This window comes from Pseudorca crassidens, chromosome 1 (genome assembly GCF_039906515.1).
Source record: "Pseudorca crassidens isolate mPseCra1 chromosome 1, mPseCra1.hap1, whole genome shotgun sequence".
In the NCBI taxonomy this organism is placed as follows: Eukaryota; Metazoa; Chordata; class Mammalia; order Artiodactyla; family Delphinidae; genus Pseudorca; species Pseudorca crassidens.
The window spans coordinates 46029597-46044163 of record NC_090296.1 but is presented as its reverse complement, the minus strand read 5'-3'; the positions used below and the strand labels follow the sequence as shown (position 1 = coordinate 46044163).

Sequence of the window (14567 nt, the reverse complement as noted above, 5' to 3'; positions counted from 1 at the left end):
AGAGATTCATCGGGTGCTCATTAATACTCAGATTCCTGGGCCTACTCCCAGACCTACTGAATCAGGATATCTGAGGACAGGATTCCAAGAATCTACATTTTTAACCAGTACCGAAGTTAATGAATTCTGATGTAGATGTTCTGCAGACCACACTTTGCAAAACCCTGATACAGAAGAATAAAGATAAACAGAAGCAATAATGTCCTACAAGAGCCACCACTGCTAGTCTAATACGCCTTCTGTCCTGGACCCATTTACAGTACGTCAATTATCAGGGCCAGTGGTTTGATTCATCCATCCAGTCACTGCCTGCTGTGAACCAGGCACCAGGTTTGATCCCAGTGTTTTCTAGAAACTTGATCATCTCTCCTATTTTGCTTCTCCCAGATGTTCTGCTCTTCACACGGGGAGATCTGTAACCTAAATTCAATAAATTAGCAATCCACATGTATGCATACCACAGCACTGAATTAAACCATGTGGTGACAAGACAACCTCCACAAATTAAAAAACAAAATGAAAACTCACTCTTTTTGAAATTCTTCTTGCTTGCTCTTAAGTTGGCTTAACCTTTCCTTCTTGTCTATAAACCTGTAAGAAAAAAATTCAGTGTTTTATTTAAATGTTTATTTTTTTTTCAGTTGAATGAGATTATGCAAATTCCTGAGAGCCAAACATTTCTGCAGACTCATCAGGAAATCTCACTGTCCTGAACATATCTTCTCAATGGCACACAGCTGCTTATCATTTGGTTATTTAAAACTAAGTTCAAATTCTCAGCTTTAAAACTCTTTCATGGGTTTATAAAATATGCCTATAGGTTTTTTTCACCCCTTGTTTAAATTGTCCTCCAAAACAGGTAAATCAGAGCACTAAAATGAATCAGAATTCAAGAAAACAGAGGCTTCCATTATAAAAATAATTATAATTATTAAGCTTAATTTAACCCTACTCTCATTTATAAATTGGTTCCTTATAATTCTTAAAGTACAATTTTTTTCTAATTGTACTGCTAGTCATTACGGGCTAGCAATTTACTTAATAAAAGTTATTAAAAGGAAAGAATATCACATTGCAGTTCATTTTTGCTGTTTGTCACTATTCTACCCTTATTCTTATTTTCTTCCTGCTACCTTATGTGGGATTAGTTTGGTTTTTTTGCAGTTTAAGGCAGGAAGTTCAATCATCAACTTTAAGCCTCTCCCTTTTTAATATAAGTATACAGAGTTATGAATTTCCTCCAGAAGTATTGCTTAAGCTAAACCCTAAACATTTTGATATCGTGTATTTTACCACTTAGTTTGACATTTCTAATCTTCCATCAAATTCCCTCTTTGACCAATGAATTATTTAGAAGTATATTGTTCAATTTCCAGATATATGGGTTTTTTTTGTAACGTACTGTTATATTTCTACTTTAATGCTGATGTGGTCCCAGAATATTCTCTATGAGATTTTAATCTTTTGACTTGAGACTATCTTATGGCCTTGCATATGGTGCGCACGTCTCGGTCAAAGTTCCATGTGCACCTGAAAGAAAGTGTTTCCTATAGCTGCTGGATACAGAGTTCTATAAATGTCAACTAGCTGAAGGTGGCTAGCAGTGACACTCATATCATCTAGGTCTATGCTGTTCAACACGGTAGCCATCAGGCACATGTGGCTACCGAGTACCTAAAATGACTTGTTGCTTAATAAGAATTTTAGGTTAAAAAAAAAAAATGTATGACTAACATCATGCAACTGATTTTGAATTGAGCTAATGGTGGCTCACTACTTTCAAAAAAACAAAGGTAATGCCACATGCTACAGTAACATGGTGTGGAGTCCAAGATTAGGCCTTTGGCTATCTCGTGAAAAAATGAAAACAATTTAATAGAACCATAACAGCCCTAAAAATCTCTTCCTTAAAATAATCCAGACATAGAAGTCTCTCTAACATACTATTTCTATAATCCCACATTTGAAACATACCCAGATATCTACTTCTAAATGGAAGGGATAAAATGGTCTAATTATGACCCTACCATTTAATAGTCAGTCACTGAAAATGTACAATATATATTAAACAAGAAACCAAATCAGATAATATTACATGTGACAGAATTATACATTTACATGACTAAATTAAAAATTCAGTTTCTCAGCTGCACTACCCACATTTCAATAACCACATATGGTTGGGGGCTACCTTACTGGATGGCATGGATACGGAACATCACTGCACAAAGTTGTACTGGGTAGCACTGCAATGGCCAGTAAGGTGGTAACTACATGAAACAATATTAGAAAACTCAGAAACCAGTGTGGAATGTGGACAAATTCACAGATTCATCAATTAATTTATCAGGCATTTACTATGTGCCTGCAACTTATGACAAAGCATTTTACAGAACGTTAAGAAATCTAATCTTTCATTTTTCTGCAACTGGCTGTGAACTAGACAGGTTACTTGTTATATGCTTCCGTTTCCTTCTATCAAAAATGAGAAACGAATGTGGTATTTACTTCTACCTAATGTGGTGATTCATGCTCCGATAAGCTGAAGGAGATGACAAACTCACAAGACTCATCCACCTGTGTAAACAAAGGACTGACATGGAGGATAAAATCCTGCTTTTAGGGGCTAGAAATCAGATCTGTTGTAAAAAATGCCACTTTGCACTAAAACAAATTGGGATGATAACACTGTCCAGCTTTATATCAAGCTGGTTAGTCCTCTTGGGTTTTGTTTAAAAAAAAAACCCAAAACAACAACAAACTTAAAACATAAACATACAGAGGACAGCAGGAATAACAAACAGAAGATAACAGTTCCTACTGTATCAAACACTTCATGAGTAATGTCATTCTTCATGAAGGAAATGAAAAATAGGTGGTGTGAACAAAGCAAAAGCAGATGGTTATCAACGAATGCAGCTGGTCAGCGAGCCAACTGCTCACCAGCTCCTCATCCATCCTCTGCATTCTCCATCCCAGGACTCACAGAGATAAATTAGGAAAAAAAAGAAAAAAGAAAAAGGAAGGGGGGAAAGGCCTTTTTTATATATTGTCTTTGAAGCTAGGTTTATCACGTAAAATGTTTTGTATCTTTTTTCACTTCAGAACATAAAGACCTATCTCATTCTTTAACAGGTACACAGAATTTCACTGAATGGACATCATATAATTTATTTACAGAAATACCTACTGATGAACATTGCCACCGCTTCCAAATTTTCACTATTATCAGTAATGTTAGAAATGAATATCCGGGTGCATTTAGGTTTACATGGCAACTCCTGGCAGTTATCTTTAAATTTCCTCGGAATCATTTCATGTTATATTTACAACCCTACCAACCTGTTTTCTTACTCGCAGCACTGCCCATTTTACTCTTTGCTAACCTGACTGGCCTCTCACTCCCTCTCTTCAAAGACAGTTCACAATTCATTTATTTGCCTTTCTTCATTTCACAGTTAGAAATGTTTAACACCTTTTCCTATCTTATTGGCTACTTTTCTTTTGTTATCCCCCTATGCCCTTTGTTCACTTTTCTATAGTTTTTTTTTTTTTTTTTAATTTTTGGCTGCACTGGGTCTCATTGCTGTGCATTGCTGTGTTTTCTCTAATTGCGGTGAGCAGGGTCCACTCTTCATTGTGGTGCGCAGGCTTCTCATTGCGGTGGCTTCTCTTGTTGCGGAGCACGGGGCTTCCTCTAATTGCAGTGAGCAGGGTCCACTCTTCATTGCGGTGTGCAGGCTTCTCATTGCGGTGGCTTCTCTTGTTGCGGAGCATGGGCTCTAGGCACGTGGGCTTCAGTAGTTGTGGCTCGTGGGGTCAGTAGTTGTGGCTCGTGGGCTCTAGAGTGCAGGCTCAGTAGTTGTGGCGCACGGGCTTAGTTGCTCTGCGGCATGTGGGATCTTCCCTGACCAGGGCTTGAATCCGTGTCCCCTGCATTGGCAGGTGGATTCTTAACCACTGCACCACCAGGGAAGTTCTATAGTTTTTTTTAAAAGGGTTATTTATTAGAAAAATTATCTATTTCCTTTCATACATCTTGAAATTATTCTTCCTCAGTCTGCTTGGTGACTACTTACATTTCTGCTCTACAAATTTTCCAAAATTTTATGCAGATACATTTATCAATTTTGTTGTTGTTGTTCAGTGGCTCTACAGTTTTCTATTGTTTTCTGAAAAGAATCTGCCCGTAAACCTATACCATGCATCAGGGCTTTTACAACACTATTCCTTCCTTCCTTCCTTCCTTCCTCCCTCCCTCCCTCCCTCCCTCCTCCCTCCCTCCTCCCTCCCTCCTCCCTCCCTCCTCCCTCCCTCCCTCTTTCTTTCTTTACTTATTTATCTATTTAAGCCGGGTCATAGTTGCGTCATGTGGGATCTTCATTGTGGCATGCAGGATCCTTTTTTTTGTTTTAGTTGTGGCATGTGGGATCTAGTTCCCTGACCAGGGACTGAACTTGGGCCCCCTGCATTGGAAGCGCGGAGTCCTAGCCACTGGACCACCAGGGAAGTCCCTACAACACTATTTCTTATATTTTCCTTCCTAATTTAAAAATGCCTTCTTTGTTATTTACCAAATTCCTCCAGACTTATATTTGCTTTTCTTCCCTACAAAAGTACTCCCTTAAGCTGACTTTAAAAAGTGCCCCCGTGATAGAGACTGATGAAAACTAGGAGCAGATGGTCATACAGAGTCTGGGTTGTGTGCCACCTCTTGTAGTCAACAGTGCTACAAGAGATGGCACACAACCCAGCTCAGGCTTCAGAGGGAGCTCTCCAGCAGTCACATTTGCGTGGGCTGCCCCTTGAGGACAGGTTAGAGGTGGCCTTGCTAAGGGAAGGAAGGCATTATAGGCAGGGGAAATTCTGCTGTTTCACAGGTGAGAAGTTAATCTGTCCTGCCCTAGAGAACCTCAATACACCAGCGGGACAGCAGGGACAGGAGTGTGCTGCTGCTAAGGATCAGTTAAGAGTGTGACCCTCATCACTCCACGCTATCCCATGGCCACAGGTCATCCTGGGCGACTGAGTGGATCTGGCTACAGGTGGGACTGGTCACCTAAGTCTGTCCCATGAGATCAAAAAAGTAGCACCCGGGCATGTACTCTATCAAGGATCCTACTATTAATTCTGTGCTAGATGATCATTAACATCGTCATAACACCTACAACTTACTGAGCACTTACTTAGTGTCTTTCATAAAATAACTCTAGTCCCTCCATCTGCCTTCTCAGTTCTTTCCCTCATCCTCTGTGCCTAGGGTAATGGCAATAGAAAAGTCCAAGAAACACTACTAATGTATTTTAAGAAAAGTAAAACAAACAAACAAAAAACACAAAACTTTCGAATATGCCATTGAGGGCCTTAAAAATTAGCAAACCCTTTGAACCAGTTATGCAATTCAAGGAAAAGATCAGAGGTGACGAAGAAGATTTATGCCAATTGTGGAATTAGTCATAATAGCAAAAACTGGAAACAACTTTAATGTCCAAAAGGAGAATGATTATCAAACGACACCATATTGCCATGAAGGACATCAAAATATTTTTGTAGACAAAGACATTAGTATGTGTTTATGAGATGCTGGGTTAAAGAAAACAAAAAAGCAGAGCATCAAACCATATACACATCGTATGATTCCAAATGAAAAAAATATATTTACAAGCACACACATACATATAAACAAGGCTGGAAGCAAATATAACAAAACACTAACAGTTGTGAGAATATGGGCAAAATCTGTTTCCTTCTTTAGGTATGAATGTACTTTACAAGTTTCCTACAATAATCATACATACTTTTATAATCAGAAAAAAAGACAGTATTCAATCAATTAAAATTTCTCAAGCTCTGCCTTTGAGGATCATATCCACTATAAAAATATACACAATCCCCTAAAAGTATCTAAAGTCCTTAGGTCTCTTGACACCGATTATATTCCTTAGGTTCCTTAAATCTAAAAGCAGAAAATGAGCATTAACAGTTTTTAGGTCAGTGGTGGAGAATGATCCCCAGCTCGAATTTGGATACAGGTTTGGTGAAAAGTTAATGATGATTCTGGCTCTAGAAATAAGGCAGAAAGGCTTCTTGGGGAAGAGAGAGCACAGATGCACCTGGAGAAGAGCAAAGCAATCTCCCTTATTTAAGCAGAAATGGTTAAAGAACTGCATATTTCTTGAACTAGGATACTAACATAGCAAGAATTACTAGCCATCAAATTTTTCTCCCTTAAATTCTTTAGGTATTTAAGGATATAATGTTTATGGACAACTGCAATATGAAAAAACACAGTCCTTATCAGAATGGTTCTTCTATCTTATGTTAGAATATTTAGGTATGAGAAAATACACAGCTGACCCTTGAACAATGTGGGTTTCAACTGAGTGGGTCCACTTATATGCAGATATTTTTCAACAGTAAATACTACAGTACTACATGGTCGGAATTTGGTTGAATCTGTGGATGTGGAGGAACTGCGGATAAGGAGGGCTGACTATAAATTACAGGAGAATTAACCCCTGCTGTTCAAGGGTTAACTGTAGTAAAAACATACTCCACTGGCAGGAATGAAGGTTAAGTGATTAGGAGAAAGTAGAAGCAGAGCATTGTTTCATTGTCTCCCTTGTAAAATGGGAATAGTGATTATCCTACTTGGTTATAGGGATTAAATAAGATAAATGTGAAAGCATCAGGTACAGGCACTTAGCACATAATATAGGCTAGTTTCCCTTTTCTTCATTGCAATGAGTGATTTTGCACTTAATCTTACTAACGTATTAAATTGAATATTTATTTATTTATTTATACATGTATTTCAGATCTGGAGGTAAATTCAAGAATTAGCATAGCCCAGCAATAAGTAAGGAACAACTACCCTGAGTTTCCTCATTCTAAAAACAGATTAATAACTCACGGTTTTGTGGTAGGGAACAAATGACATAATAAATGTGAAATTCTTTTATAAATTCTAAAAGGTACACATAATGTTAAGAGTAGCCACTGATACTGATTGAAAACAAAAGTTACATTCAGATCCACATGTATTGGTGTAAATACAATTAATCAGCTGCATGGGATGGGAGTTGTGACCCTTCTTGAAAGACAATACCAAACAGAACTCAGGTTGATAAACCCTTGTCTAAAGATGGGGAGTCCAGCTACCTATAGAGCTTTTATTCTGCTGAGTGGGGCATACAAATGTGGGCCCAGAATCAAAATCCCATGACAATATTTTTATTAGCTACAGTGACTGACAACCAAAAAGATACTGGAGGGCAGAACAGAGATGTCTAAAGGGTAGTTTTTTGGATGTTGGCTGTGTCTTCCCCTTGAAATGTTTCGTAACATCTACATTTCTTGCTCGTCCTTTATCCCACCTCTCAATTTGTTTAGCGCCCATATTTCTGTTTCTTGGTAGAACTGTAGCATATATTCTTAAAACTCATCAGTGAAGGTAGTGCTGCATCATTTCTGATGCAGGGTACATATAAAAGCAATACAGGAACTTCCCTGGTGGTCCAGTGGGTAAGACTTCACACTGCCAATGCAGGGGGCCTGCGTTCGATCCCTGGTCAGGGAACCTGCATGCCGCAACTAATCATTTGCATGCCACAACTAAGAAGCCCGCATGCCGCAACTAAAAAGACCCCGCATGCTGCAACTAAGACCCAGTGCAGCCAAAATATATTTTTTAAAAAAAGCAATACTGGGCTTCCCTGGTGGCGCAGTGGTTGAGAGTCCGCCTGCCGATGCAGGGGACACGGGTTCACGCCCCGGTCCGGGAAGATCCCACATGCCGCGGAGCGGCTGGGCCCGTGAGCCATGGCCGCTGAGCCTGCGTGTCCGGACCCTGTGCTCCACAATGGGAGAGGCCACAACAGTGAGAGGTCCGCGTACCGCAAAAAAAAAAAAAAAAAAAAAAAAAAAAGAAAGAAAAGCAATACTACCCATATGCTCATAAATTTTGCCTTTCTTTTTGATCCACACTTTAAAATAACTGGTTCCTAAACCAGCAGGCAGATGTTCCTGGGTATCCTCAGATTATGTTCCCTGTAACACTCCTACACTATCATAAACTGGTAAGCAATTTTTTTCAGTTTTGAGTGGAAAGATTACTTCAACTTGTTATCTATTGGGTAGCAGTCTTATTTTTGGTGTCAGATAAATGTATAATCCAGAAAATTATGTTCCTGTTAAAAGACCTGTAATTTTTTTTAATAAATTTATTTATTTAGTTAGTTTTTAAAATTTTGGCTGCTTTGGGTCTTCGTTGCTGTGCACGGGGTTTCTCTAGTTGCAGCGAGCAGGGGTTACTCTTTGTTGCGGTGCACGGGCTTCTCATTGCAGTGGCTTCTCTTGGTGCAGAGTACAGGCTCTAAACGCGCAGAGGATTCAGTAACTGTGGCACGCAAGCTCAGTAGTTGTGACTCACAGGCTCTAGAGCTCAGGCTCAGTAGTTGTGCCACACGGGCTTAGCTGCTCTGCGGCATGTGGGATCTTCCCAGACCAAGGATCGAACCCGTGTCCCCTGCATTGGCAGGTGGATTCCCAACCACTGCGCCACCAGGGAAGTCCAAGACCTGTAATTTTTAAATGTTCTCCAGTACAAGATCCAAAGGAGATTGTGTTGAGAGTACTGCTTAAAATCATTCCTCTTCATCTCTTAAGGAAGCACACACATCAAAAGGCAGATGAAAAAGCAGAGAAGAAAGTGGGCACTGTTTTCGGACTGAGGCCAAGGTGGGAGATGAGGAAAGGATAGTGCTGGGAGGGTACCAAGGTTATAAGGAAGTGTTCCCACTGAACAGTAACAAAAAAAGTAGCGCATTCAGGTATTTTTCAATCTAACTGCCAAACTCATACTGTCCACAAAATTATGTAAAGATGCATGTTCCCTTCTTAGGAGTCAAAAGAACTAATTATTGGGAGACAGATTTGTTCTTTAATATCTAATTTTCATTGAACTGCTAAACCATTACAAACTATTTATTCAGCTAGTCTATTAATTAAACATGAAAAAAATACATCTACATTTACAAGAACTTTGATATGCACATCACATTCAAGATCCTTATAGGCACAGCTAATCTGGCTAATTTACTGAAAAGAATCAGGGGTTAAACAAGAGTATTTAAACTGTGCTGTAAGCTTCCATATTTTATTTCAAAGTGGTTTCCCACAGTTAGTGAGGAGCTTTTCATAAGTAAAAGGAAAAAAGAGTCTGAAAGCAAAATTTTTCTTAAATACTGAAGACAACAGAGTATCTCACAATCAACCTTTGGCCCAAGAAATTTAAGGCTTATTAGTAGTCAGTGTAAAGCTTTGAGAGCAGAGACCTGCCTTTCTCTTCTGTAACTGCCAGAATATTTTATGCAGATAACTGTACCCAACGAGAGCTCAGTAAAACTGATTTGATCATTAGGACTGTGGTCCTGGATCTCAACAGATTCTCACATCCTATTAGATGCTAGGCACTGTTCTGGGAACAAACGAAAACAAACAAGCAAACTCCTCTTCCTTAGGAATACAAGGTTCAGAACGGGGAACGATGGAAAGAAAGTGAAGTGAAGCTGTCTGTTATCGCTGAACCCTAAATTTTTTTTCATTTCTAAATTTTGAATGGTTCTGGTATTTATTTTTCACTTTTCTCCTTGGAAAAGTAAAAAGAAATCCACTATAACACATCCCTCTTCCGAAAATAATTTGTATTTCAGCTTCTAAAGTTGTCTTGCCTTTACCATTCCTTCAACAATCTGCTTATTGTGTGCTACCCACTGCCGCTGCACTAAGCACTGGGGATCCAACTGAACAAAACCAGAATTCATGCCTGCGTGGAACTACATTCTGGATGCAGTTACTTTCCTCAAAAAAGTAACACCACTTACCATGCTCAATACCATGAAAGAATTGAGTATTGTGACAGAAATGGGGGGGAGAGATGGAAGTGGGGACCTATCTTAGTGAAGGTCAGGGACGTCTCACTGAGGAAGTGACATTTAAGTTGAGACATGAAAGGAAAAGTGACAATCAGGAGGAACAGTGTTCCAGGCAGAGGGAACAGCAAGGAAAAAGACCCACAGGTGGAAAAGTTTCATGTGTCTGAGGATGTGAGAGAAGGCCCAACTACTGAGCTGTGAACATGAGGGTACATGGCAAGCGTTTATTTTTTGAGTACGTAATACATGCTAGACATCATGCTAAGTACTTCAGTGCATGCTCTTATGTAATCACTACCAGAAACCTATGAAGTTAGATACTCCATTTTCAAAATGAAATAAGCACAGGAGAGATTAAGAAACTTCAAAATCACATAGCAAGTGGTGGAGTTTGGATTCAATTCAATACAGCTTGAATCCAAAGACCACATTTTAAACTCAACCTTACAGCCAAAGTTAGAAGGTAGGCAGTAGCCAAATCACATGGGGCTTAATATGCCATAGTAAGGAGCTTGAATTTTATTTTAAATAAAGTGGAAACCCACTGAAAAGGTTTAAGCAAACAGTGACATTATCTGATTTACATTTCTACTGTGGCTGTTGTGTGAAGGCCAGAGGGAGGCTAGGGAGGAGCTGTATGTGTAAAAGAAAGGAAACTAATAAGTAGCCAGGAGAGAAATGATAGTGGTCTGGACTAGAAGTAGACAGATTCAAGATCTACTCTGGAGCAGATCAAATTAGACTTGTCAATATTTTGGATACACGGAATAAGAAAAAAGGAAAAAGCTAGGATAACTCCCGGGTTTCTGGCTTTAGTGACAAATGGGTCATGATTTATAATAATGAAGTGATTCAGAATCATACTAAGTTTGGGAAGGAAGGGTAGATTGACCCAATCATTCAACAAATCTTTATTAAGCTTCTACTATGTGAGGATACAGCAGAGTACAAAACTGTTTTGTTCTCACAGAGCTTACGTCACTGGAGCAGGGGGCAGTTAGACAAATTCATATGTAAACCATAAGACGGTGATAAGTGCTATGGAAAACAATAAAGCAGGTTAAGTGGGAAAGGAAGTTACTATTTCAGTTGAATAGTCCAAAGAAAGAGTTCCTCTAATGTATGAGAAGAGGCCTAAAGGAATCAAAGGAAGGAGCCCTGAAGACTTCTAGAAGAAAAGAGTTCTGGCAGTCTGAATAAGACTGCAGTGGTCCTGAAGCAGGAGTGTTCTTGGTATGTTTGAGGACTGGCAAGAAGGCCAGGATGGTATTGCAGAGTGGGTAAGGGAAAAGCAATAGGAGATCAATGGAGGAACAGACAATACAGAACTTTGGATAAGGACTTTGGCTTTTTTTACTTTGGGTAAAACAGGAAACCCCTGGAAGATGTGAACAGAGGAATGGAGGAGTGGTGTTACTCTGGCTGCAATATGGGAATTACACTATAAAGGAGAAAGGGTGGAAGCAGGAACTCAAGAGGCAATAATCCTCTCGTGGACCAAACGAGGAGGGAGTGAAAGGGTAGGATTTAGGATAGGTTTTGAAGGGTGGATGGGATTTGTTGATGGGATTATATATGGTGGCATTAAGAGAGGAGTCAAGGAAGACTGGAAGGTTTTTTGGCCTGTGCCAGAGAGTGAGGTTACCATTTACTGGGCTGGAATGAGCATGAGAGGAACAGATTTATGATGGATAATCATGAATTCAGTATGCCATATTAAGATGGAGATTCTCATTACAAATTTAAATACAGACAGAGTATGCAGCTGTTTTCTTGATTTCACAAAGGCCTGGGTTGGAGATACAAGTCTGGCAGTCTTCAGCATATAGATAATATTTAAATTATGGGAATGAATCTAAGAAAAAGTATATAGAGAAGAGGGTCCAGAACTGAACCCATGATAAACTCCATCAGTTAGACATTTCCATCTCATACCTAGTATTCTTATAATAAAACTGTATTAATTTTTAAAGCTATTACTTATTACATCATCAGTTTCTAAAGTCATCAAGTACATCAATGAGACACAGTGATGAACTAAAAGATTGTATCATACAAATCTCCTCAAAAGAAAAAGAAATGAACTCCATTCATGATGAGAGGACTGTCAGCAACTCAAAAAACACTTCCAAATACAGCCGTTATATAATCCAGGGGTTAAGTGCATGGCATATGGGTTCAGGCTGCCTGGAATTTAATTCTGGTCCCCACACTTATTATCTGTGTGACCCAGGGCAAGGTACTGTGCAGTTTCTTTAGCAGTATGTTACAGAAAATAACTTACCGGGTTGTTGTACATGAATTAATACCTGAACTTTTGCACTGAAAAAATTAGCTGGCTTACTATCATTGACACTAAGTTATTGAAACAGAAGTTGGGCCTGAGAGACCTTGCAGCTAATCACACTAATTTTTCAATTATCTTAACCAAGGACTTGCAGGTCTCTTGTTTAAATTTCAAAACAAGGCCAAAACGCGTTCTTGAATTCACTTAACTAAGGGCTTGCAGCTCCCAATCTGGATTTTAAAACAAAGCCAAAACACATACCCAAACTCCTTAGCATCTAAAACAATCTTTGGAAAAGGCAGGAACTAGCTAGCCTAGTTCACACATTAGAGTAAGCATGTCTGATAAGATCCACCTGTGACACAGGCTACCAGGGCCCGAATCCCTCTTAACCAGTTATTTGATTCTCCTTTGGTCTCTCCTCTAGAGAATAAACGTGCTTTCGAAAACAAAGGTTAAACCCAGCATTTGAATTGGAGTGGAACAAAGTACCGAGAATCCAACTCTATGGCAGTAATAGGAGAAGACCTCTCCACAACCACCATCTATCCCTCTTCTCTAGTACCCAAGAACACCGTGAGGTCAGACGCCTCTCGAGTGGGTTAGGGGGAAACGACGATCTTCTCTCTTCTGGCCTCCATCCCCGACTCTCTCCTGGGAGCAAAGCGCCGGCGCAAAACAGTTACCCTCCCTACCTCCCCCTCCTCTCGCTGGGCTCCGGGGCCCAAACTCAGGCTCCAGTGCCCAAACTCAGACCCCAGGCTCCAGCCTCCGAGCCGGTGGAGACACCCGGGTTAGAAACCATAGGGCCGTGGCGGCTGCCGTACCTTTCACGGTCGCGGCCGTCGAAGTAGACAAAATCGCCGCTCTGGACGCACTTGGCGCAGGTCAGCCGCCGGCGGGTGGTGTTGCACAGTGGGCACCGCTCGACTGCCACGTACAGCCCCTCCGCATCGTCCACGGAGTCCACGAGGTCCCGGGCGACGGGCTGGGGCCCGCAGCCAGGAGCCTCCGGCGCCCGGGATCCCTTCCCACTGGGAGACGCCATGATGGCCTGAGAGCAGAGTCAGTCACATGGGGTTTTGTTTTCAACCAGGTGCATCCTGGGCGAGGAGGAGGAGGGGCCTGGGGAGGGGCCGGAAGCGCGGCGGGAGTCCCGCGAGACCCTCGCCCGGCCTCACCTAGACCGCGGCCGCCGAGGGCCGAAGGGGCAGTGGCTTTTTTCTGACTGCTCGCGGGCGGCCGCTTCTGAAGCAGGAATTATGTTTAGAGGGACGAGTCAGCCCAGCAGAATGTCATCAGCGCTCAATCACGCCCAGGCTACACGTTAACGCCTCCAGCTCGTGCAAGAAATAGTAATACGATGCCCTAAGGATTCTGGGAAAACAGACTGGGAACACAATGAGGGAATTTCTGTCATTCGCTCTGGATGCTTTTAAATTTGGCTAAAACAACCGCAGAGTTGGGTGAGGGAACTGGGTCTTGGAACGAGGTTGAATTTTGGCCCACCCGCCTTCTTAATAGCTGTGTAATTCGGGGCAAATTCCTCACCTCTCTCAGCCTGTGTTCTTAACTGTTAAATGGAGAGAATTTCAGTACCCACCTAAGGATTAGTAAGTAAATCCGTTTAATAGTAATCTGATAAGTACTTTACCAATAATAGCTAACCAGTGGAAACAACTGTACTGAACGTGTAAATCCAAGTTGTATCTTTCTGAAAAATAAATTTTAATGTCCAGCATTCCACCCCTTCTCTGGGCCATATCTTAAAGAATTTGAACTAGGTAGAATTTAACATGGTTAGATGACTCCAAATTTCTTTCTGTGGGGATAAATAGGGTGGGTTGGAGGATTATATCAGTAACTAGTGTTTGAATATGCCTGTAAACTACAGAAGAAAAAAAAATAGGGTCATAGGTCAAATAATCAAGACCACTGATTCTCAAGGATTATTTTGGCAGGCTGTAAATTAATGACTGCCCTAAATTCTCTCTCCAGCTAGGGCTTCTCTCCCAAGTTCCATACCCCCAAATTCATAACTGCCTACACTAGGCTTAAAGTAATGTACAGTGACCACCAACAAACTCAGCAATTGGGAAACTGAAATTAAAACTGAACTCTCAGGAACTTCCTGGCAGTCCAGTGGTTAGGACTCCAAGCTCTCCCTTCTGAGGGCCACAGTTCGATCCCTAGTCGGGGAACTAAAATCCCACAAGCCTGCACGGTGCCGCCAAAAGACAAATAAAACAAAAAAACCCTGAACTCTCCCTCCCCACAAATGTCTCCTCATCTTAGTGAAAGACAATCACTGCCCACTTGGGAACAAGGGCCATGACTCCTGTTAG

At 40.8% G+C, this 14567-nt stretch overlaps 1 protein-coding gene across 1 annotated transcript in view; it reads right to left on the bottom strand.

The window, feature by feature from the left end:
• Positions 1 to 13305, bottom strand: part of ATG14 (autophagy related 14) — a 38955-nt gene extending 25650 nt beyond the window's left edge. The window contains exons 1-2 of the mRNA XM_067735014.1: positions 13050 to 13305; positions 529 to 591 (exon numbers count right to left, since the gene is read on the bottom strand). Of these exons, the coding sequence (XP_067591115.1) occupies positions 529 to 591; positions 13050 to 13270 (284 nt within the window). The 5' untranslated portion in view covers positions 13271 to 13305. The remainder of the gene's footprint in view (positions 1 to 528; positions 592 to 13049) is intronic.
• Positions 13306 to 14567: the final 1262 nt, after the last annotated feature.